Source organism: Typha latifolia, chromosome 13 (assembly GCF_019914945.1).
Source record: "Typha latifolia isolate L0001 chromosome 13, TyphaL0001v2, whole genome shotgun sequence".
NCBI lineage: Eukaryota > Viridiplantae > Streptophyta > Magnoliopsida > Poales > Typhaceae > Typha > Typha latifolia.
The window spans coordinates 4,250,107-4,273,730 of record NC_133098.1 but is presented as its reverse complement, the minus strand read 5'-3'; the positions used below and the strand labels follow the sequence as shown (position 1 = coordinate 4,273,730).

The window sequence follows — 23,624 nt, the reverse complement described above, 5'->3', positions numbered from 1 at the left end:
AACTTTATATTCTTTATAAGTAAATTGTTCAAGCCTTTATACAGGCAAAAAAAAACTTAGCTACTAAGATTCCTAAATATCATTCCTAGATATTTAGGAGGCTAAAGATAAAACAAAAAAATAACTATCTCTTATCCTTATCCTTATCTTTATCAATCTACTAATGGATAAACTTAAGACTTGTCCAGCAACTGTGGCTTGTCCTTCTAAGGCAATAGTATATGATGCCCCATAGACACTTTTTGCACTTCGATTTTGACTATAATCTCTACGGGGAGTCATATATTGGTGCCTTAGAAGGATGCATTTTATATATACAAAATAGCAATGCTAACATAGAGGTTAGTATTATTGTGATAGAATTATTGTTATTATCTTAGAACGATGTATTTGGTATATATAAAATAGCAATGCTTTCTTAGAAGTTAGTACTGTTGTAATAGATTTTGTTATTACTTAGAAGAGTGTAATATTAAATCCAAACAAAGTCAAAAAATTATGCAAGTGGTGTGCAAACTGGATTTGGTCCATATGGGAGTGGGTTAACTCGGTTGTCTAAACTTAATAAAAATATATTTGAGAAAAAAAAGAGAATTAGATGCTCTTTAACCACCTATCAATTAGACAAATACAAAGGACCACAAGCACTAAACTATCACTATTTCTCACATTTTTTTTTTCATTACCAATATGCACTCTAGAATAAAAAATTAATTAACCAACTCCTAGACAAAAAAGAAGAATTTGGTTCAAAAGAGTAGTGTACGTGGTAAAATTTTATTTAGAAAGTATATGTAAAAAATAGTGATAGTTCGAAGAATTTAAATAAAATTATCTCTAAAATAAAAGGGAAATAAAAAATAAGTTTGGATGAACCGGCCGGTCCAGATAAATTTAACCGGTTCGGATCTCGTCCAGTGGTTGGCGGCAACCCTACCGAACTCTGGCCATAATCAGCCAACATAATTCGTTGCAACGTTTATATGCCCTGAGATAATTAAATTATTTTTTAGTCCCAAACCACTTTAAATTTCCGCACGAGTCCATCTCGAGCCGCACGATTTTTCTAAAGAAATTAAAATCTAAAAAGATTAGCAATTTGTCCTCTTCTTCGTTTCCCTTCACTCCACCTCTTTTCTCTTTTCTGTAGGAAGGATTGCGAGACGAATCGAAGGAGGCGAAGCAAAGTAATTGGAGCCAATCTTTTGTAGAGGTCGTGCTCTCTTCTTTGATTCTCTTGGGTTGGTTTTGATTGGAAGAGATTGGAGATGTCGTTGTTCCGGAAGCTGTTCTACAAGAAGCCGCCTGATGGGCTTCTCGAGATCTCGGAGAATATATACGGTATAAGCTTCGAATTCGTAATTTACTTTTGTTTGGAATTGGAGTTCTCGTTGTTGCCAATTTGGTGTCAAAGTTTGATAACTTCTCCTGTATTTATAAAATTGAGCTTGTCTATTCGAGGGAAAAATTATTGGGAGATACAAGGCTAGAATTAAACCCATTTCTGGGAATAACATTTTCTTTGTCATTCCGCTTTTGTCCTAAATCTCATTAAAATCTTTAAAGAAAATTTAACCATGTTACAAGTCAATGATTCGGGGAATTGCCAGCTTGTCCTGTTGATTTTTGCAGTAAAATTCTATCAGTAGAAAGTTGTCATTCGAGTTAGCTCCTTTACAGTTGTTCGTAGATTAAATATTATGTGAGTTCCGTAGGAGTATGCATAATTTTATTATGTATAGTAGAAAAAGGCTTCTTTGTAGAACTAAGCAAGTGTGTGCTTTCTAAGAGTTACTATGTGACTGATCAAACCTCTTATTTGCCAGAAAATGGGTTACAGAAAAGAAAAATAAAAGGAAAGAAGGATAAAGCATTCAAAGGGGAGAAAAAGGTCCCAATGGATGTTATTTATCATAAGAAGATTGTTTTGGTATAATTTCATGACCTGTCTTGTAAAACTATGGAAGAAGAGAATGTTCGCCTGATAAATTTTAGCCCTTGTATCCAATGAGTAGCTTTAACTTTTAATCAGCTACCCTGGACCATGTTGATTATAGGAGATGTGTCAGACTGGCACAGTCTAAGCTTACTAGGAGTTTCTGAAATTGGTGTAATCTGACCTAAAAAAAAGAGAGACTAATTACAATATGAGTCCTTTAAAATCCAATGCTAAATAACATTTCGCACCACCTGATCAATTATTAGTTAGTAAGATCATGTATCCTTAGACTTCTTTAAAATAATTTTCATCAATCTACTTATAATCAACAGCCAGATTTGAGACTGAGTTTTACACCGTTTAGTCAAGAAGATGAGTGGATATTAATATCCTTATTTAATAGTTACTGCTTCTCTAAAATTGTGATGCAGGGGTGGGGGGTGGGGGTGCGGTATAGATGATCACCAAGGACTTAAAAGTATTATGGACGCTCTTTGTATTAGTCCAGGAAAATATGTCCCCTGGCTTAGAGATACCAATACTTGAAACCCAAGGAAGACTTATTGGAATTGTATATATTATGATTTTTACTTTTTTAGGATTAATTGATATGAATATGACTAACTTTTAAGTAAACAGTATTGGAAAGTTTAGGGCTTTACTTGATGAGACAGTAAAAATAGATAAGTTATCAAGTTGAGGGCTTTACTTGATGAGACAGTAAGTCTTGTGCCTTCATCCAAAAGGACTTTTCAAGTATTGGAAACATTCTATTAAAAAAAGAGGTAATACTGCATACATTTCCCAAGCCAAGCCCCATATAAATGGGAGTTTTGTGCACTATGATGCCCTTTACAAAAGTTATGAAGTTGTCGAACTCATTATAGGATTTAATAATCTTGAAACCACATAGAATGAGAATAACGTTGCTGGACATGTTCCACAAATTATTGAAATGTGATTGTGCTTCTGAGAGGCTTTGGTCATTTTTGTGTCACAGAAGACTTGCAATGAAATCAGACGAAATCACAAATAGAAATGAATATGTCAAAAGCAGAAGGATGTTAGCATGAGTCTAGTCTGAAAATTCATTTTGCGAGAACACTCCTCCATAACTTCATTGCCATGTACACTGAAGTAGCATACTATTCATCTTCTTCCATAAACTAGCAAGAAGCAAATTCTGGAACCATGAATCCAGTTGTTTGAAATTTAGGTCACAGTAGGAGTTCTCGGTCTAGTCCATCTGCATTGGGCTACACATCATGATGTGGTACTATTCCTAAAGAATGTTTTGCAGAAAATAAAACATGATAGTAACAATATTTGGAATTTGGAGTACAAGAGATATCAAATTTTATTCTAATAGTTTTTGGAACTCAAAAAATTATCTGTCTTTCCATCATCATGGCTATTCAATTTCATATTGTTACTTGATTATTTTCATGTAATGGAGAGGAGTGGTCATCCTAACACTAGCTAGGATAATCACCAAGTATTTCATTATGAGTTAATTAGAGCTTCCTAGGGAACTAGCAATCTACTAATTTTCTTGATTCTTGTAATGATGTAATCCTCCTTATATATACTAGTTCTTGTATGTAATGCTCCTTATATATTGTGTGCCACACCATTTGAAATGACATTGCTATTTTAGGGTAACTATTTCATGAAAATATAAACCAAGTTTGGTCATATATGGATGGGAAAACAAGCTTCTATATCTCAATGATTCAAACATCATTAGAAAAGTTTTTTTTTTCTATTTAAAAGGAGTTTAGACACTAACTACATATTATAGACACTTATGGAGAGACTAGGCTCCCGAGGTTTCGAATAAAAGGATACAATTAAACTTAAGAGGACAAGGGGAATCACCTCTTAAGCAAGTTTCTAAATTTCGATATCGGGATCGGAATCGGCCATAAAAAAAAAAACTATATGTATCAGCCGCATCGATCGTATCAGTTGTATCGGCCGCCCATATCGGATCGAGACTATTTTTAATTATATAAATTCTAAATATATTTTTAAAATACGGGAAAATTTCTCAAAATTTAGAAAAATGATAAGAAAATAATAATTATTTACATATGAAGTCTAAAAATTATAAATTACATTAACTTATTCAAAATTTTGATGAATACCGAGTTGGCTCTCTCTTCTCTTTCCCCCTCGCTCTTGTTTCCTCCCTTTCTCTATTACTGCCAATGCAAATTTATTTTTTTCTAATTTTCTTTCCTTTCTTCTCTCTATCTTCTCTCTCTTTTATTGCCATAAGGCAAATTTTTATTATTTTTTATTCTTTCTCCCTTCTCTTTTTCTCTCTCTTCCTCCCTCTCTCAAGGTATTTCTTTTTCATTTCTTCTCTCTTTCTCTTCTCTTTCCCTCTTAATCTCTTCCTCCCTCTCTCTCTCTCTAGAGGGAGATGCTAGAGGGAGAGAGTAGAGAGAAATGAGAGAGATGGGACATCAGTGAGATAAGAAATGAAAAAATATTAGAGAGAGAAGAGAGATGGAGTGAGAAGAGAGAGGGAGAGCCGTATCGGTCGATATGGCTGATCCCAACCTGATACGGATAGGGTATCAACCAAGGTTCCAAGTATCGAAATCGGAATCGGGATCGGCCGTCTGAAAAAACGATACGTATCGGTCGTCCGTATCGGCCTGTATTTTAAAATAATTTTTAAAATACAGAAAAATTCTTAATTTTTTAGAAAAATAATAATAAGATATAAATATAAATTATTCATATATAAAGTCAAAAAATTAAAAAATAAATACCATTTTCTCAATTTCTATTTTTCCCCCTTTCTACCACTCACACTTTCTCTCTCCCACACAAATTAAAAAAAATTCTTACCTTTTCTCCACTAATTCTCTTTCTTATCAAACTCTCTCTTATCAAACTCTCTTCCTAATTAACTTTCTCTCCTACTAACTCTCTCTCTTAAAAACTCTCCCTCTCCCTCACCCTCACCGACTGCCACCTCTTTCCCTCTTTAACATAGTTTTTTAATTTTTATTTTCTCTCCATGTCTCTCTCTCTCCTCTTCCCCTCTCTCTTCTTCCCTCTCCCTCTTACTGCTGCAACCCACAAACTCTATCTCTTTCTCCCTCTCTCTCTCTTCTTCCCTCTCTTTTCTCTCTTTTCCCTCTCTTTCTCTCTCTTTCCCTCTCTCTCTTCCTCCCTCTCTTTCCCTCTCTTGCACCCTCTCTTTCTCTCTCTCTTTCCCCTTTCTTTCTCTCTTACCCATGCTCGTCTCGGGCAGGATCGGCCGATCCCAACTTGAAACGAATCGGGTATCCGGCCGATACCCGATCGAAACCAATCTATTGGTTTCGGCCAGGGATCGGGATCGACCGAAACTAGGAACCATGGTATCAACCGATACCTGGTTGAAACCAGTCACTAGACTGGTTTCGGTCATGAAAGAAAATGCAAGACTAAAAAGAAGCCTTTGAATTGGAGCAACGTCGAATGATATTGCAAATGGTCCAAAGGGGATCTCTAAGTCTTCTGATAGCTAAGATGACCAACTAACAATCACCTTCAAAGATTATGTTGGAGAGGTGATGCTGGGCTGCCAGAAGGATTACATCCTTCAAGGCTAAGGCCTCTATGTTTTGAAGGCTTAGGAGGAGGTTGCTGTCATTGTCCTTGGCCACTATCCCAACTCTTGCCCACCGTCAAAGGGATCATAGGTGGAATCCAGTTGATAAGGATCCTATCTTTGCTAATTCCATCTCCCAACCTATAGTCAAAATACTCCTTGGCCATTCATAAGTCAAGCCAGGCAGTAATATATCGGCTTTGATTAAGGCCTTCAAAACATAATTTATCCCCAGCTTTTAAATCATTCAAATCCCAGTAGCAATAATAGCTTTGAATTTACTGGGTTAGTCTCCCAAATGCTACCAATCATAGTTAATCCAATTAGTATTAAGATTAAAGGATATGGTGAGGTACTTGGCTATGACCTTCCAGACCTTAAGGGCATAATGACAACCACAAAAGAGATGGTTAGTGGTTTCCTCCGAAAGCTCACACATTGGGCAAGGCTCAGGGGGCCCAATATGTAGGATAAGAAGATGACCTTCTTAAGGATTCTACCTCTAAGGACCTTCTAGAGAAACAACTTAACCCTGGGATTAATCTTGAGCTTGCACAACTCTTTCCACTCTGGACTTTCAAATTGGAATTTGGGCCTAATTAAATTGTAGACGGCTTTCACACTAGGCTTACTAGTAGAGTTAGGCTACCATATCCTTTATTAGCCAAGTTTAAGACTGTGGAAGTCAAGCCCAAAGGCAACTCGAACAAGATTGATATCCCATTGTTCAGTATTCAAAAGTTTTGAGACATGCATGGAATTATTAATCTGATTAATATCATAAAAGAAGGGCATATGGCCCAATGGGTCTCCATGAACCATGGATCATTAATAATATTAATATTGGTGCCCTAGCCCACAAGTTGGTTAATACCCATTTGCATGCTTTTAGCTACACTCAGAATGGCTCTCTAAGGCCATGAGTAGTTATTTGCAAAGCGATTGGCCCACATGTTTAAATAACCATAGGTTTATTTCATAAAGCAACCCAAAACACACTACCATTATTAAGGATTTTGAAAACATTATGATCCATAAGAGTTGTTTAAGCCAATTGGAGGTCCCTGATAGTCAATATGTCCCCAGTCTTAAGTTTAGTGATTGAGTCTCAATTAACTAGACATAAACTTTTTTTTTGTGCCTCCTTTTCTCCCAACGAAATATCAGGAGCTATTATTCCGGAGCCAGACTTAATCCACAAGGTGCTCACCCTCTGACTTTGCCAAAGGCGAGTCCTTCCCCGTCCCTTGGGCTTGGCAATTATTATGGGTTTCTTGACTATCATCTTCCATCTTCTTCCCTGAGGGGGCAAAGGAGAAAGTGTCTAGTTGGTGCCCAATCACCCCACACCTATAACAAAGGATAGGGATGGTCCCATACATCACCCTTTAACGGACCCTTTTCTCTTTCTTCCCGAGCAACATCGCCTTCTCGATGGGCTTAGAAAGATCAATCTCTATGCAAACCTAAGCAAATCTGCTCCTAGTTTTGTCCAGTGTGGTTTCATCCACCTTGAAAAATCTACCAAACTTAACAGCCACCAGAATGAGAGCTTTGATCCCCCACAATTCAATGTGGAGATTGTAAAGTTGTATATCCACATGGGAGTAACCTGAAGCGCCTTAAGAGGAGGATTTAAAGTCATCCCTCAACCTAATTAAATTTAAGACTTGGCCATTTATTGTCTATAACCATTCAGTTGAAATGTATGTGAGATCCTTTTCTTTCAAGAAGTGGAAAACATTAAGCCCATCTGCCATATTAGAGACAGAAAGTTGTTTATGCTAAACCACACCTTAGCCAGCACAGAATGTAAGGAGTCAAGAGCAAGAGGCTTCCCAGGATTCTACCAAAAAGGGTGAGCTTTCACCTTGCTTGACATTTCTTCAAGATCTTGGGGTTGAGTTCGATACGGTCTTCAATTTCATGCTTTATCTTCTCGAGTACCTCATACAGGATGATCCCCAGATGATCACTCATCTTGAAATTTGCTTTCAACTTTGCTTTCTCTCCGAGGAGGGAGGGGCTTTGTTGAGATTTGGAATGCCTTCATGTCCGTTGGGGAACCCTTCTTGGAAGAGGAAGGAGCTCCTCCATTGATAGGAGACTTAGAGCCCGGGGGAATCATCACCGACACCCGAGCCATTTGTATTACCCTCTACAAAATTGCCAAAGCTTTCACTAGCCATTTTTTTTCCGGATATGCAATCCTTTCTCTATGCAGTATGTGATTTATTGGTAGAATTTCGTGTCATATATTGTTTGAGTTGAAACGAATCTCTACTACTCTTTATCATTTTCATGCAGAAAAGGGGTTAATTCGAGGATATTTTTGCATTGGAGTCTGTTCTGCAGAGAGTAAAAAGTTTGAATTAGAAACTAGCCTGAAATCATTTCTTTCATAGCAGGAAAATTTCTTTGTTTTCTTAATATTTCATCCAGTTAAGAAATTTCAAACCAAAATCAAGGATACATTATATCTTCTCCTCGTTAGAGAACATTTTTTTGTCTTTGTCTTCTGAGCATTTTACCTAATTTGAGTAGTTGGTGAGTTAACACTCTTTTTGGTCATAGTTGGCAAATGGTTAACACAGTATGTGGTGATCTAAGAGCACAGAAGTTATACTTGACCTTTTAATTATAGAGCAAAGTATGTGCTTACTTTTATGTAATTTTGCTGGTTTTATGAGTATCACGTGGTTTTTTATTTTTATTTTTATTTTATATTGGGCTTACTGAGTCAACTTTCTTACAAATGCTTATTTACTTGTCTACTAGTGTTTGATTGCTGCTTCTCAAGTGATACCTTGGAAGAAGATGATTACAAAATATACATAGGAGGCACTGTAATGCAACTCCGAGATCATTTTCCCGATGCCTCATTCATGGTCTTCAATTTTGGGGAGGGAGAGAAAGAAAGCAAAATAGCACACATGCTTGCTAAATATGATATGACCGTGATGGAGTATCCCCGACATTATGAGGGGTGTCCCCTTCTTAAAGTGGAACTAATTCACCATTTCTTGAGGTCCTGCGAGAGCTGGCTCTCTTTAGGCCAGCAGAACCTTTTACTGATGCACTCTGAACAAGGTGGGTGCCCAGTTCTAGCTTTCATGTTAGCAGCGCTTCTTATATACCTGAAACATTATAGTGGAGAGCAGAAAACCTTGGAGATGGTTTACAAACAAACACCCCGTAACCTCTTGGAATTGCTCTCCCCTTTGAATCCCGTACCTTCTCAGCTCAGATACTTGCAGTATATCTCAAGGAGGAATGTCACCCCTGAGTGGCCTCCTAATGATAGAGTACTTTCTTTGGACTGCGTAATCCTCAGGATGATTCCAGACTTTGACGGGGAAGGTGGTTGCAGGCCAATATTTCGAATTTATGGCCCTGATCCCCTTATGCCTACAGATCATACTGCAAAAGTTCTTTTTTCAACTCCAAAGGAAAGCAAGTTTGTCAAAGTTTATAGACAGGTCATTCCTTTTCTATTGTGTTGCATGTTCTTTCTTTTTCATGTATTGGTTCTAGACTTATTAGTAACAAACTAGGCCAACTAGATTTTCAGTTTAGTAGTGTCCAACTATCTATCTTCCATTATGAGATCTTATATATTTTTGTCTGCTAACATCCAGTACAAGTACAGAAAATGGATATATAAACATTCTTGAATATTGTAATTCCACTTTGTATTTAACTGGAAATTCTTTCAATGAGCCAGGACAATTTCTTTTTGTTATATATGCTGGGATATATATTCTTTAAACTAAACCTTATAGTACATTTACATTACAAGAAGCATATTCTTTGTATAAAGAAGAGAATTTTAAACTATTTATTTTTTTCGGGAGAACGGTATAGAGCAGTCAAGTTACAACTTTTTGATTCATCTATGGATTCAGGCAGACTGCGAACTGGCAAAAATAGACATTCATTGCCATATTCAAGGAGATGTTGTCCTTGAATGCATTAGCATGGATGAGGATCTAGAACGTGAAGTAATGATGTTCCGTATCATGTTTAATACAGCATTCATTAGATCGAACATCTTGATGCTGAGTCGTGATCAGATGGATATTTTGTGGGATACAAAAGATCGGTTTCCTAAGGAGTTTAGAGCGGAGGTATGCGCTCTTTTTCTTGGAGTTTTCTTGTTCTCTCGACTCTACTACTTTGTGTAATATGCATTATTCCTTGTTGGAAGGTTCTGCTTTCGGAGATGGATGCAACTATGTCACTTATCCCAACGGAGTTTTCTTGTGGCAATGAGAAAGAAGGCCTTCCAGTAGAAGCATTTGTTAAGGTGCAAGAGATCTTCAGTCATGTGGACTGGTTGGGGATGAAAGGGGATGCTGCACAACATGCACTGAAGCAAATAGCATCATCAAGAACTTCACTGGAGAATCTGCATTCAGCTTCTCCACAGAAAGTAGAAGCTGATCATATTTCACATGACTTTATCCCTAGCATTCCTGTGGAGATACGGGGAAATGACAAAGCCGATGATCATTCTGTATCTTGCAATTCTGAGGCAAAAGTGAATTCCCTATCCCCACCTTCACCTTTACCTTCAAATAGTGCTTCTTCTAGCTTGCCGAAACCTGCCAAGTACAGCATCTTGTCTGCTGTACCACCAAATACTCCACCACCCTCAGTACCATCATCGCCACTTTCATCAACAGCATATGATGTGAAAATTTCAGAAGTCCGACCTAATCCTCTATTTCCTAATGCTCCTACTGCAGTTATTACTGTTCGATCGTCATCACCATCATCAACAAGGTCTTCTATTTCCTCTGTCTCTCCACAGTCTGATACAATAATGTATGTGCCTAAAATTGACCCACCAGCAACCGATGTCCCTCCTCCTCCTCCATATACCTCAATAGTTCCTTATGCTTCCCCTTTACCTACAAAAAGGACATCTAGTACCACAAACGTACCACCGCCGCCACCACCACCACCACCACCACCACCACTTCCCCCACATTCACATTCTGGGTCTTCTCTAGTTGCATCTACATCTAATATCCCTTCACCTCCTCCTCCTCCTCCTCCACCACCACCACCACCATATTTATCTTTAGTTCCTTCTCCTTCTCCTTCTCCTTTGCATATTCATAAGGCAACTACAGTCAGCACCACTCCCTCTTGTTCTTATTCTCCTTCGATTAAAGCTGCACCTTCAGAACAATTGAATATCCCTTCACCTCCTCCCTTGCCACCAGATAACCAATTAGTTCCTTCTTTTTCCCATCCATATGTAAATAAGGCATCTAGTACATTAAATGTCACTCCCCCTCCCCCTCCCCCTCCCCCACCTCCTCCACCTATACCTCCGCCACCACCCACTCCCTCTCTACCTCGTTTTGCTTCACATCAATCAGCTGCTTCAAAAAACTCATCACCTGTCCCACCTCCACCTCCTCCTCTAACTTCTCGTGCTAAGGGATCTTCAGCGGTTTCTCAGAGTGGTTCCTCTGGAAATAAAGGAAGTCCCATCAACCCTGTACCACCCCCACCACCTGCTACTATAATTATGCCTCCTACTTCTTTGTTGGGTGCGAAGTCCCGGAGTACAGCACATTCAAAGAGTCCTAGGAATCTGCGTGTCACCCAGTCATCATCCAAAAAGGCTTCTCTTAAGCCATTGCATTGGGTTAAAGTTACAAGAGCAGCACAGGGAAGTTTATGGGCTGAGGCACACAAATCTTATGAATCATCCAAGTACCTAACCATTCTTTCCTGTTACATAAATGCCCTCAGTTAATAACAGGGAAGAATGACCTTGTATCACTCTCATTTTGCCTTTTCTAGGGCTCCGGAGATTGACATGTCTGAACTTGAGAGTCTTTTCTCGGCAGTTGTGCCCAATTCAGACGCTTCTGGCTTTCGCAAACAGTCGAGTCAGCATTCCTCCCTTGGGGCAAAATCAGATAAAGTTCATCTGGTAATCTAATTTATGTTTCTTAATATGATTTTACTATTTCTTAGCAAGTTGCCATTTACTTCTCTTGATCTAATATGGGTTCACTACGAGTTATTTTCTGTGTCATAGATCTTACTATTAGATGGATATACCAAAATATGTTTATCTCCTTTACAAATTTTGCTAACTGGACAGAGATTTTATTCATAAAATGCTAGCAATTCTTGCATAAATACTACTGCAAAGATTTTAGTGATAATTAATTATGAAAAGATATTGTTGAGTTGCTTTTGGTAATAGATAAAGATAAATATTAAAAACATGTCCTAATATATAATTTTACATTATATAACACATATTATTTGTTGGACACTCTATTTATTATGTATATTATCTAGTGTATATTTATTCTCATAAGTATCCGTTGATGCATCCAGACACTAGCATCAGATGATACAACTTCACTGGATACATGCATCTGCCAACACAGATAACCAATAGCCTGCTTAATCATTAATGAATTCATCAGTTCTATACAGTAGGTGTTACTAATTTTTCTCTAAAGCTGCCTCTTTGCTTCCAATTGGTTATTGGTTTGAGTAATTGGAAAGTTCTTTAAAAGTAATGGTGGTAAGATTGAATAACTTTTTTTTTCCCTTCGACAACCTTGCATTGGCTGAATTTTTTGCATTTAGATGCCCTCTAAAGGGGTTCTATGCAGTGAGAGAATGTTTAAGAGCATGCAAGATGTCCATTCCTGTATATGTAACACATTGTATAAATTAAATTGACACATACATCAAAATGCAAGAGCATGGTTTAGACCTTGTTTTTTCGAATGGAAATTTATTTACGTCCCATATTTTATCAGGGATCTATCAAGTTGGTGTTTATTAACATTTTTTTAGATGACATACTGCTTGTTGACAATGTAACATTATATGATTGCAGAATCTTCTTTCACTTGATTTCTAATGCTGAGAACTTGTACACACTATGAACAATATTTAGGATAACCTAGTGAAATACTTTCCTAACTCATTTGAATCATCAATGCAGATTGATCTTAGGAGGGCTAATAATTGCGAAATAATGCTTACAAAAGTTAAGATGCCTCTGTCTGATTTGATGGTAAGCAGTTGAAAACTTGTATTCTACCAAACTAAAATGAGATTGGTTACTGTATATTTGGTGAAGTGATTATTGCTGTACCTTGTGAACTGTGGTTGTCCTATCAACTATGTATGCATATTTTTAGCGACTCTAATGAGCTGACTTGAATCCTTGATGAAAAGGTTGAGCAGTTGTTATCAAGTGGACACTGAGTATTAAAAGAGTCTTAATGGAACTTGCTACTATGTTTCCTGTTTCGAGCTTGCTGATTTTTGTTGCCTTACAGGTTGTATATTGTAAATATCTGATTTGTTGCAGAATTCAGTGCTTGCTCTAGATGATTCTATTTTGGATGCTGATCAGGTAGATAATCTTATAAAGTTCTGTCCAACAAAAGAGGAAATGGAATTGCTCAAGGTATATTTATCTTGCTATTTATTTACTGTTCTTCTATTAATCAATAAGTCAAATCTTCCTCTCTTGCATTTTCTTATCCATTGCTTTCTAGTAAGGCAAATTTGAGAGTTCTATTCCTTATGTTTTCTGTTTATTTTCAGGGTTATAGTGGTGAGAAAGAAAATTTAGGGAGATGTGAGCAGGTCAGTGAATTTCTTGTATACTCTTTCTTTTTTTTGGTTGTTGGTGAACCATGAGACAGATTACCATGTCAAATTCTCGATGATTAATACAATTGCCAAAATGATTTGGCTCAGAATATTTGCATTATGTAAAAAGCATGATAAGAGAAGGCTTGCTATCCATATCTGGAATTCTTTTGCCATCTATTGAGGATATATATAAGAAAAGCTTGTTATGATCCGGGTTGAGTCTTGAGTCCAGGGTTGATCGTGATGAGTCCGGCTCGAGTCCTTTGCTTATTATGTTTGATTCAGTTATTTGTTCAATTAATTAGTTTGAGTCCATGTATAGTTCAGTCCGGACCAATTTATTAGCTGCTTTAGTTGAATCCTAGCCGAGTTGGCTAGTCAAGTCAAATTTGTTAATTGGGTTTGCTTATTATGTTTGACTTCTCCCGCCTCATTTCTCTTTGTCTTAGTCGTCCATATCTTTCGTATGGCTTTCATTTCTACTGTCGATGTCACCGGCCTACTACCCACAACCTCCGCCACCACCATTTACCTTGTCAAGCCCACCTTTATCTCCACTTGACCTCCTCCTAGATGTGATCATCCAGCCTGACCTATCCGAAAAAATCCATGGTTTGCCGGATCGGCCGAATCCGATCCCGATCCAGGCCCGATCCGAACTCTTTCTCTTTTTCACTCTTTCTTTTCACTCTCTTTCTTACTCTCTTTCTTTCTTTTACTCTTTCTGTTTTTTTTCTCTCCTCACATATAATCATTGTTTTTCTTACGGAGAGATCTAGCTCCGGTGAACTCCGATGAACTTTGGCAAGCACCGACGAACTCTGACGAACTCCAGGATATAATTTTTTTATTTCTCTCTCAGTTTTTTTTTATTTCTTTCACTCTCTCCCATTTTCTTCTCTTTTCTTCTTCTTCTTCTTCTTCTTCACTGCATTATGGTTTTTCTTTCTTTTATTTGATTTTCTTCCACTCATGCTCTTTCTAATCTCTTCTTCTTTTCAATTTTTATTGTACCATAGTTTTTCTTTTTTTATTTTCTTATTTTTGGTAAACTTTTTTCTAAATTTTTAGATGTTTTCATACATTTTTAAATAATATTTAGAATTTTATATAATTAAAAAGTCCGATCCGATTCAAGGCGATCAATACGCTGATACGTATTGTTTTTTCGGAAGGCCGATCCCAATCCCGATTTTTCAAACCTTGAAAAAATCATTATGCCTTAAAATTAGCAATTTTGTCATTTTATGAAAGTTTTGTTTTGCTTATATCTCTATGCAGAAATCAAAGCTCCATTTCATATGTTCTAATATGTTGATTCCAGGCCGAAACTCCTATTTGTGGAAAATGTTTCTTTTTGTTGGATTAAGGTCCTGGGTCTCCTCTTAGTCTATATATATATATATTCTTATAAACCTTTGGTTGAATCATTATAATTTTTTATCAATAGAATTTTGAGAGTTTTCTCAATTTTTTGGCTTTGGCATTTTTCAAAAGTTGATACCTTTGATTTGATATTCGTGAGAACTGAGAATCAATAGATTATAAAAGAGCATCCTTTCGGTATGCATTCACGAATCAATATATTGAAGTTTATTTATCTTTCTCACAACATCCCTATGAAAAGTTATAAATCGCTCTAAGAGATTGGATCTACCATATGCTATCAATAATAAAATATGGAATAATAAAATAGATAAAGAAAATCGTAAACACAGATTTTTATGTTAAAAAACCTCAAACCTAGGTTAAAAAAAATCACTAATCTAAACTCGGATTAAAATCAATCACTAATAACCGTAATAATTATAAGATTACTAATAGACCATCGGTTGATCTCCACGATTATATCTGTAACGTCTTGCTTGCTCGAAACTATTATGCACTGCTTTCTGTGATTTATTTCCAATCTCAGTGACTCTCGATGCTGATTTTTTCATTTCAGTTCAAGATGTAGTTCTTTCAGATTTGAAGAGTAAAAAATTGATTTAGCACCTAACATCCAAAGTGGTGAGACATTTTTCAATAGCCTATCCAAAAGATAATAAAATGGCTCCAGTGATCCAAGAAAGATGATTTAGGATTATATTTTAAGCCCTTATGTACCTCCTCCAAGAATAGCCTGAACTATTTTTCAAAAGTTTGCAAAACGGACTTTAAAAAATAAGATATGCATTGTGTTTGAACCACTTTTAGTGCATTCAAATGCCCCTCATGAAAACTCGTCTTTCTCAAACTAGTTAGAATCAATCTTCAAATGCATGTACACTAAAAGTATTTGAACTTTTATTGTTAGAATCACACTCTGGAAAGTTAGAACCACTACACTAAAAATTTACATTTGCTTCTTCTTACAAACCAATGTTATAGACGGAAATTTTTTATTTCAAAATTAATCTTCCACTTTAATATTTTTCTTAAACTTTTCATAACTTGTGCATATGCTAATATATAAAATCTATGCACATTATATGAATAAAATTTTATTTTGTCACAATTTGCCAATTACATTAAAACAAATAAAATCTTACCCCCTACGTCACATATGTTTCTGTCCAACCCAAGGAACTCTAACTCATTCTTGTAATGCTTTCCTCTTGAATTCAATTATATCGTTTTATCATTGTATAATGTGGCCTTTGTTGGACATGTCTGAACCTTCAAATGCTATTTCCAACTTGCTATAAATATAGCAATCTCTTCTATCGTCTGTAGTGGCACTAAGCATTCACCTCCTCATTGTTATAAGTTATAACAGCCATACTCATTTTGATGTATATGAGATGCCCAACAATTTAGAACTATGGAATGCTATGATTTTAGGGGACAATTTTTGAATTGCACTTTCTGAGGGGCTGAAGATGAAAGTAAGAAATATCAAAGGCTGCTGTTTAAATAACTCTTTAATGAAACCATAGTGAAATTGATTGTAAATACATGGGACATAAGTATATAACAAGACAAACTCTGTGCTTTCTAGTTGAAGCTAAATATGTCATGATGGAAAATACTTATGTGTTTGATGATCTTCCCTTTTATATCTGACTATTTTAAATAATACATGGTAATTTACTAACCCCATTGATGATCTTGATATAATGTATTTCTAGAGGCTTCAATATCATCATTATGTACTGATTTAGATATTCTTGATCTTGCTTGTGGATTTTGGCTACAAAAATGATGCTTGCAAAATTTCAAATGCTACACATAAATAGGATAACAATTATTGCACTAACTGCTCATCTTTTGTTTGTCCTATAAGTTCTTCTTAGAGTTGATGAAAGTTCCGAGGGTGGAGTCTAAACTGAGAGTCTTATCCTTTAAGATTCAGTTTCGTTCCCAGGTCTGGAATATATTAAAATCCCTATATTATGATTTTCATTTTGTACTTATGTCTTAATTAGAATTAATTGGTTTGTACATTCTTTCAGGTTGCAGATCTTAGAAATAACTTGAATATTATAAACTATACAGCCGAAGAGGTAATATTTGATCTTCTAGTTACTGATGTCAGGTTTTCTTTAGATTCTATTACTCATTTACATCCCTCAAGTCATCAGGTGAGAAACTCTGTAAAGCTGAAAAGAATAATGCAGACAATTCTTTCTTTGGGAAATGCGCTAAACCAGGGAACTGCTAGGGGTAAGTCATAATGTTGTATATGACTCTATAGTAATTAATTTCCTAAAAATGTAATATTTGATAAATCGAAAATATCAGTTGAAATCTTCCTGTTAAATTCTCTGGTTTCTAATAATATATATCAAGGATTATCTTTTTATCAACATATGGGGGCAAAATACTACTTTGTTAAGGTCATCTTGGCACCAATATGAGTGATATCCATGATATGGTTAGGCATCATCTGATAGATGGTAATTTAAGTTTTAAATCATCATAAACTTCTCAGCTTGTCAATTGCTCCCCAAGCTCATTAACTACTTAAATCAAGTGCTTAAGAGGATTATAAGACTTTAATTTTGGTAAAAGTTGGAAAAGTGAATATTTGCAGTTTTGTTTCATAAATTAGGAAATGCAAAATAATTGCCTTAAACAAGGGAAATTGATTTTTTTTTAAATAAAATTTGAGTTCAAATTTGAAAATCCATTACTCGACTCTAATTTGTTTACTAAAATTTTGAAATGAAAAGTATACTAGGATTAAATAAGTGAAATTGATGATCATTAAAAGGATATATTTGTAGGTCTATCATTTATTGGAGCATCGCATGGAAAGTAGAAACGTCTATATTTTTGGAGTGAAATTTGGTATCAAATCAAGAATACTTGAAATTAGAAAAAACTGGACAAAATGATAAACATCAAAATTCATAGTTGTTGAAAGATAGATCTTGTACATCTACCATTCTGATATAGCATGTGCAAATTCCATTAAATTTGATATAAAATCAAGTAAATTAGGGAAGATGAAATATCCTAGTTGGCAGTGCACTTATACAACAAAGTCATGAATTAGATAATATGGTGCACTTTTTGTGTTTTAATGCATACTAGTTTCACTCAACAATGGTCATGTCGACCAACATGCCCGTGTTGGCGACGTACCAGCATATGGAACGAAGGGTGTTGCATGACACCCCTCCTAGCGCTTTGTTGCTCATCGTCGACCTCATCGTCACCCCCCGAGCGAGAGGTGTCGCTCGCACTTGTCGGGTGCACTAGCTCAGCGAGTGGGGAAAAGTAAAGGTGAGTAGTCTTTCTTATCTTTTACTCTCTATCTCTTACGGCACGGCCAGCAAGTGCTGAGGCACATGTCGTGCTTTTTGTTTTCACTATTTTAAATGTAGAAGGCCATAAATAGCCTTTGATCGTTCAGTTTAGCAAGTACCATGAAACGTGATAACAAAATATGTGCTCTACTAGTCCAAGGTTGACAAGTAATATAACACGAGATAACAATTCTTAATAGGGATTACTTATCCCATATTCGTGATTTTAGGAAATGAATAACATGAACATATCCTTGGAGTGTGAAGCATCGATAAATTCTCATTACTCATGGTGCATCAATCTTTTCCATAATGTGCATATTTGCAGTTATTATAGGTACATACATTTGTGGCATACTTTATGCTGACACATGCAGCACCACATATACATATGCCCAAGTATTGTTGCTATAGATTTACATCAATTCCAATGAGTGAAAAAGTAGTCTTGAGGGTCAATACTTGGTGTATTTTTATTTGGAGCACTATATGCGCATGATTTGAGCTCGTTGTGGTTTGTTTCTTAAGAGAGTTAGCCTAGTTATCCAATCTATATATTAGGGAAGACTGACCCTTTTACCTAGTCTATGATTAACCTACAAGCTCATGATTTATCAAAAGAGAAAAAAAAAGGTTGGAATTAAGGAGCATGTTTTGAAGCTTTGACAGGCACCTGCATGTATTAGTTTCTATTAACTCACAAACTACCGGCTATTCTAAAAGCTTAAGTTATTTGAGAGTAGTAATTTTATATTTTATATTATAACACTCTCTCACTTCTAGAACAGCATCAGATTTTGGGCATTAGAAATTTAGAGCCACTGCAAGATTCTTCTGAAACATCTTTTAGCCAAAATAAAAGTAGTCCAGGGCATTACTTTGATGCCAAAAACTTGTCTGAAACTTATCTTTTCGATGCTGTGTTTTGTTTTACATGAAAGTGGTGTAATGCTCACCATGAGAAGTATGGAACTTTGTCTTTTCCGTGCTGTTTAATTTTTCTACATTATTTGTTTTTTCTTTCCTAGAATTTATTCAGCTTGTTGGTTGAAGACAAAACATGTTGCCATTTGGCCAGCATGCCCCATTACCATAGACAGCGATGTCTTCTTTGCAGAAACCAAAATTCTGCCGAACTAAAACCAAACCTGTACTTTCAAATTCTTAGCAGTTTTATGATAACTTCCCGCTACTTCTGTAGTTTTAAGGCATCTTACTTGATTGAACTACATTATTTACTTTCTGCATTCAAAGCAACTTCCAGGTATTTTCGATGTTTTCAGGTTCAGCTATTGGCTTTCGACTAGATAGCCTTCTCAAACTCAGCGATACACGTGCACGTAACAATAAGATGACTCTTATGCATTACTTATGCAAGGTACTTTATTAGTTCTTGTTTGCTAATATTCAATTTTTTTGCGAATTTTGTCTCATGACAAGCATGATTAAAGTTTAACTAACCTGTGCTTGGTTATCCTTGTATTTTTGTACATGCATATATTGTGTTGATAGGCATATCTAAGAACCAAGATTGTGTTGTAAGCACTTCTCTGAGTTTGGTGGGATCGGTCGGCTGTTAATTGACTGGTCGTAGGTTCGATTGAGTTGTCGATACCTTTATGTGTGATGTTAAATAGCACTATTACCTAGAAATGAACCTCGAGTTCAAGCTTTTGGAAATGATTGGGATATCGATATGTCCCATCAGATGTTGGCTGATCCCTACAGATTTATATATTGGGCCATTACCTTGATTTTGTATGATTAATTGATTATGACCTACATGCGCTTCTTCTACTAGCACTGTCAACTTATGATGATAAATAAATATGGATAATGGGAAGCCATTCTTTTCAATAATTTTCAACTAGGATCTTTCTCCATTTATTTGTTAAAATATATCGTTTGTATACCATGCAGGTTCTTGCTGATAAGCTTCCAGAAGTTCTTGATTTTGACAAGGATCTTCTTAATTTAGAACCTGCATCAAAGGTAAATAATATAGGTTTGATTCAAAAGGCTTTAGTTCTTTACTGGTCTTATTATTGGTATCTAACTTGGAAAAATAACTAACTCCAATACAGATACAATTGAAGTACTTAGCAGAAGAGATGCAAGCGATAAACAAAGGACTAGAAAAGGTTGAACAAGAATTATCATCATCTGGAAATGACGGTCCTGTATCTGAAACATTCCATAAGGTACTCTGGGTAATGTAGAAGTAATGAATTACAATATAAATTTGCCGAATATTTGTGCAATTGCTTTACATACCTAATGACCAAAATGTACTCTTTATTTTTTTAATAGATCATGAGTTCATATGCTAATCATATATTAGATAAGGGAGCCAACTATTTTTGATATATAGGTTAGATAACTATGCTAACTCTCGTAAGAAAGGGTTATAATAGGTCTAACCCATGCGTGTATAGCACTCCAATAGAAATTCCACCAAATATCAACCCAACGTCCACGGCACGAATTGAACCTATGAACCACTGTTATAAACTGGTAGAATCTGACCATTGGGCTACTAAGGTGGCCTACCCAAATGTATCCTTTTTGTTCACTAGAGATAATATTCAATATATATATACATAATAAAGTTTGAAGTTCTTTTACTTTGTTGGGCAGTTGGGTTGTGTCCACATTAGTTGTTTGCATTTATAGTAGTTGGACAAGTAATTGGCTTCTTATGCTTGCATCTGACTTATTTATTCTACATTTTGGGATAGATACTTGCAATCCTTAATTCAAAAGCTTAAGTTGTTAGATATTAGACTAATAATATATATTATGCTTTTAACATTCTCCTTCATGTGTGGCTCCAAATACTGTAAATGGAGATATGATAGATAACAAAATGCGCAACTCACCATACTGCAATACTAGATATTAGAAAATAAAAGCAGGCTGATAAAGTTTAAACTCATGTCCTCCAAAAAAACTAGCTCTAACATTATGTTTGATAATCAATTTATTCAAAAACTTAAGTTGTTAGGTAACAGACACACACGCAAGGGTCAGACCTTACTATCATAGTTGACACTCTTATTTTAAGAACTTAAAATGCAAAAAGATGATCAGGTAAGAAGAATATTAAATCAAGTGAGTTGGATAAAATCATCAGCTTGAGCACTTAATCATCAAATCTTTTGAGTATCCTCTGTTCATTATGTTGACATTATGAATTCTGACACCAACAACTATAGAGAAAGGAGTCCTTTCATCTGTCTCAATTTTCTGTCTGGAAAATGCTTTTTTTTCTTTTGGTTGATCAAAGTTTAGCAGGTTATATTCATGAGGCTGCCTTCGATGATTAATTCTTTCCTTCCCTCCTACTGGATTGAATAAAAGCATATCAAAACTTTCATCTGTTCTCTTTTTCCCCCAATTATTGCCACTTGAATTCAGTACCTGTCATGCCTTGATGTGGTATTTCAGGTGCAATGTCGACATAGAACAAATACTGCATGTCTTGCGATGGAATGGTTGATATTTTAGATAAGAGATTTAGAGAGTAGAGAATGTAGGAGACGAAGAGAGAACAAAATGAAAGTAGGAAAGAGAAAAACATATATATATATGGAGAGGGGCAAGCTACACTTGACCCAAAAAAGGTTGTTTCTATTCATAAATTTATTGACATGCATGTTTCCAATTTCCAGCCTTCTGCTGGCCTTTTATTAAACTCTAAACTTTACTGTAAGAAAACCAAAATGAATCGGAAATTTCTTAGAAAGATAAAATTAACACACACATTTTATCTCAGTTATTGTTGCATTTAAAGTAACTGATATAGTACTGCAAACAGTGCCCGTGCTACAGTACCTGCTTAGTAAAATCAGAAAAAAAGACATAAATAATTAAAAATTTAGAAGCAGAACTAGTGAAGTAAAGCAAAGTACAACACCTGTTTAGACTTCTTTCGAAATTTCAACTTTTCATTAACAGTATGTCAGATATATATGGCTTATTAGGAAGAAGTTATCTAACATAGTTCTGACTTCTGTTACTAATATTCAAAATTTTGGATCATGTTTCTTCTGGACTTAAGGTCTATTAAGTCATAGCGCACTGGATCTCCAACAAATAAAAGTAAGCCTAAAAGTGTGAAGCTTATGGTTATTCTTTTCTTTTGTATAAAACTAATAAAGTAACTGGTATTAAAAAGTGGATGGAGGAGATCTATCAAAAGGAGTCTAGTGCATCATTCTGGTGAAACAACCCACATCTTGTATATATGAATTGTATTTAATGAGGAACTCCTGTTGAACCAAATAGTTCTATTAATGCAAATTCGAATCGAGTTCAGCACAATCATCTATGGCCAAAGTACATAAAATACACAATTTACAAGACTAAACAATTGTCCAGTCAAATGTTTTGACAGGTGTGAATGTCCTATTAGTTTACCAATGAGAAGTTCCTTTTCTAACAGAGTATATTTGCATACTAAACAAGGCTTTTCTTCTTTCAGACATTGAAGGAGTTTCTTGTTTATTCTGAAGCTGAAGTAAGGTCATTAACTTTGCTTTATTCTACTGTGGTATGTTTCAGTCCTAGATTTCTTATACCAAGCTTCAGCAAGAAACAGGTGTTTAATACTTAACCTAGTACATGACATTCTACAGGGTAGAAATGCAGATGCGCTAGTTCTTTATTTTGGTGAAGATCCTGCACGTTGTCCATTTGAGCAAGGTAGTTTCTTTAATTGAAGAAAATTATTTTGGTGAAGATCCTGCATGTTGTCCCTTTGTGCAACTGTAGTCTCTCTCTCTCTCTCTCTCTCTCTCTCTCTCTCTCTCTCCCCTGGCCTGTGCCTTACTGTTGACAGTTGAATTATATGATAGAACATCAAAACCAATGGTCTACACCAATCTGTGTCATGTTTCTTTATTATGGGCTTTGTTTTGGCTTCCTTTTTGGATTGACTGTAGAATATGTTTTTCTTAAACTATTTTTGCAGTTGTTTCTACTTTACTCGGCTTTACAAAAATGTTTGAACATGCCCATAAAGAGAACCTCAAACAACTAGAGCTGGAGAAGAAAAAGGCTCGAAAGGAAGCAGAGCAGGAGAAATTGAAAATCAGTGCTCATAAGAGGGAAGACCTGTTGCAGCCTCCAGCTAAAAGCTGAAGACACAAAATTTTCACATCATACCTTGAAAGAAGTTTTAAATGTTCGAGCGAAAATTTCCTCTATCTCAGGATCCACTTTGACTTGGTAGCCAGTCCCACAAAATGCTCAGTTTAGTTGTCCAGATTCTATACTCCTAATGTGGATGAAATGATGAAATTGATATAATGGAACTGAGATTGATAGAAAAGGCTAACTGAAAGGTAACACCAAAGTCTTCTGTTTATACCTACGTCTGGAACTTTGCTTATGCTAACCAACTTTCGAGCAGCCTCTCTTTTAAAAGGAGGTATAGTAGCTCAGAGAAATCTACTGTATAGGCAGCTTATAGCATATGTTGACCATACAAGTTTTTCATGTAAATATTCAGCCAGATGTTGTATATTTTGATTTTCTTTTTGTAAACTGTAACATGTATCCCTTTTCTGAGTCTTAAGTTTGTAAACAGACAACTATTATTCTTTTCCAGACCTTATCTTGGCTGGTTTTATTCATTCCATCTTCTCAAATTGGAACTTTCTCTTGGAATTTCTGCAAATCTAGT

General features: G+C 35.7%; 1 protein-coding gene across 4 annotated transcripts; it reads left to right on the top strand.

Moving 5' to 3' along the window:
- The first annotated feature begins 1,057 nt into the window (after positions 1 to 1,057).
- Positions 1,058 to 23,589, top strand: LOC140800380 (formin-like protein 18). Of its 4 annotated transcripts, none has more exons than XM_073155128.1 (17): positions 1,058 to 1,341; positions 8,331 to 9,031; positions 9,458 to 9,679; positions 9,760 to 11,282; positions 11,373 to 11,505; positions 12,544 to 12,615; positions 12,916 to 13,014; positions 13,155 to 13,196; positions 16,471 to 16,551; positions 16,640 to 16,690; positions 16,769 to 16,850; positions 19,222 to 19,316; positions 19,859 to 19,930; positions 20,023 to 20,139; positions 22,422 to 22,462; positions 22,576 to 22,642; positions 22,911 to 23,589. In XM_073155128.1, exons 1-16 carry the CDS (start codon positions 1,269 to 1,271, stop codon positions 22,595 to 22,597), a joined length of 3,426 nt encoding a protein of 1,141 aa, XP_073011229.1. In that variant the 5' UTR covers positions 1,058 to 1,268; the 3' UTR covers positions 22,598 to 22,642; positions 22,911 to 23,589. The 4 variants fall into 4 exon arrangements, 3 of the variants coding, with proteins under 3 accessions (XP_073011229.1, XP_073011228.1, XP_073011230.1); XM_073155127.1 differs by having other exon boundaries at positions 22,422 to 22,490; XM_073155129.1 differs by lacking the exon at positions 1,058 to 1,341 and having other exon boundaries at positions 8,893 to 9,031; positions 9,462 to 9,679; positions 22,422 to 22,490.
- Positions 23,590 to 23,624: the final 35 nt, after the last annotated feature.

Coding starts and splice junctions, on each gene's coding strand:
- LOC140800380 (XM_073155127.1), top strand. CDS start 1,269: ATGTCGTTGTTCCGGAAGCTGTTCTACAAGAAGCCGCCTGATGGGCTT. Junction 1,342..8,330: donor GATCTCGGAGAATATATACG/GTATAAGCTTCG, acceptor CTTGTCTACTAG/TGTTTGATTGCTGCTTCTCA. Junction 22,643..22,910: donor ACGTTGTCCATTTGAGCAAG/GTAGTTTCTTTA, acceptor CTATTTTTGCAG/TTGTTTCTACTTTACTCGGC.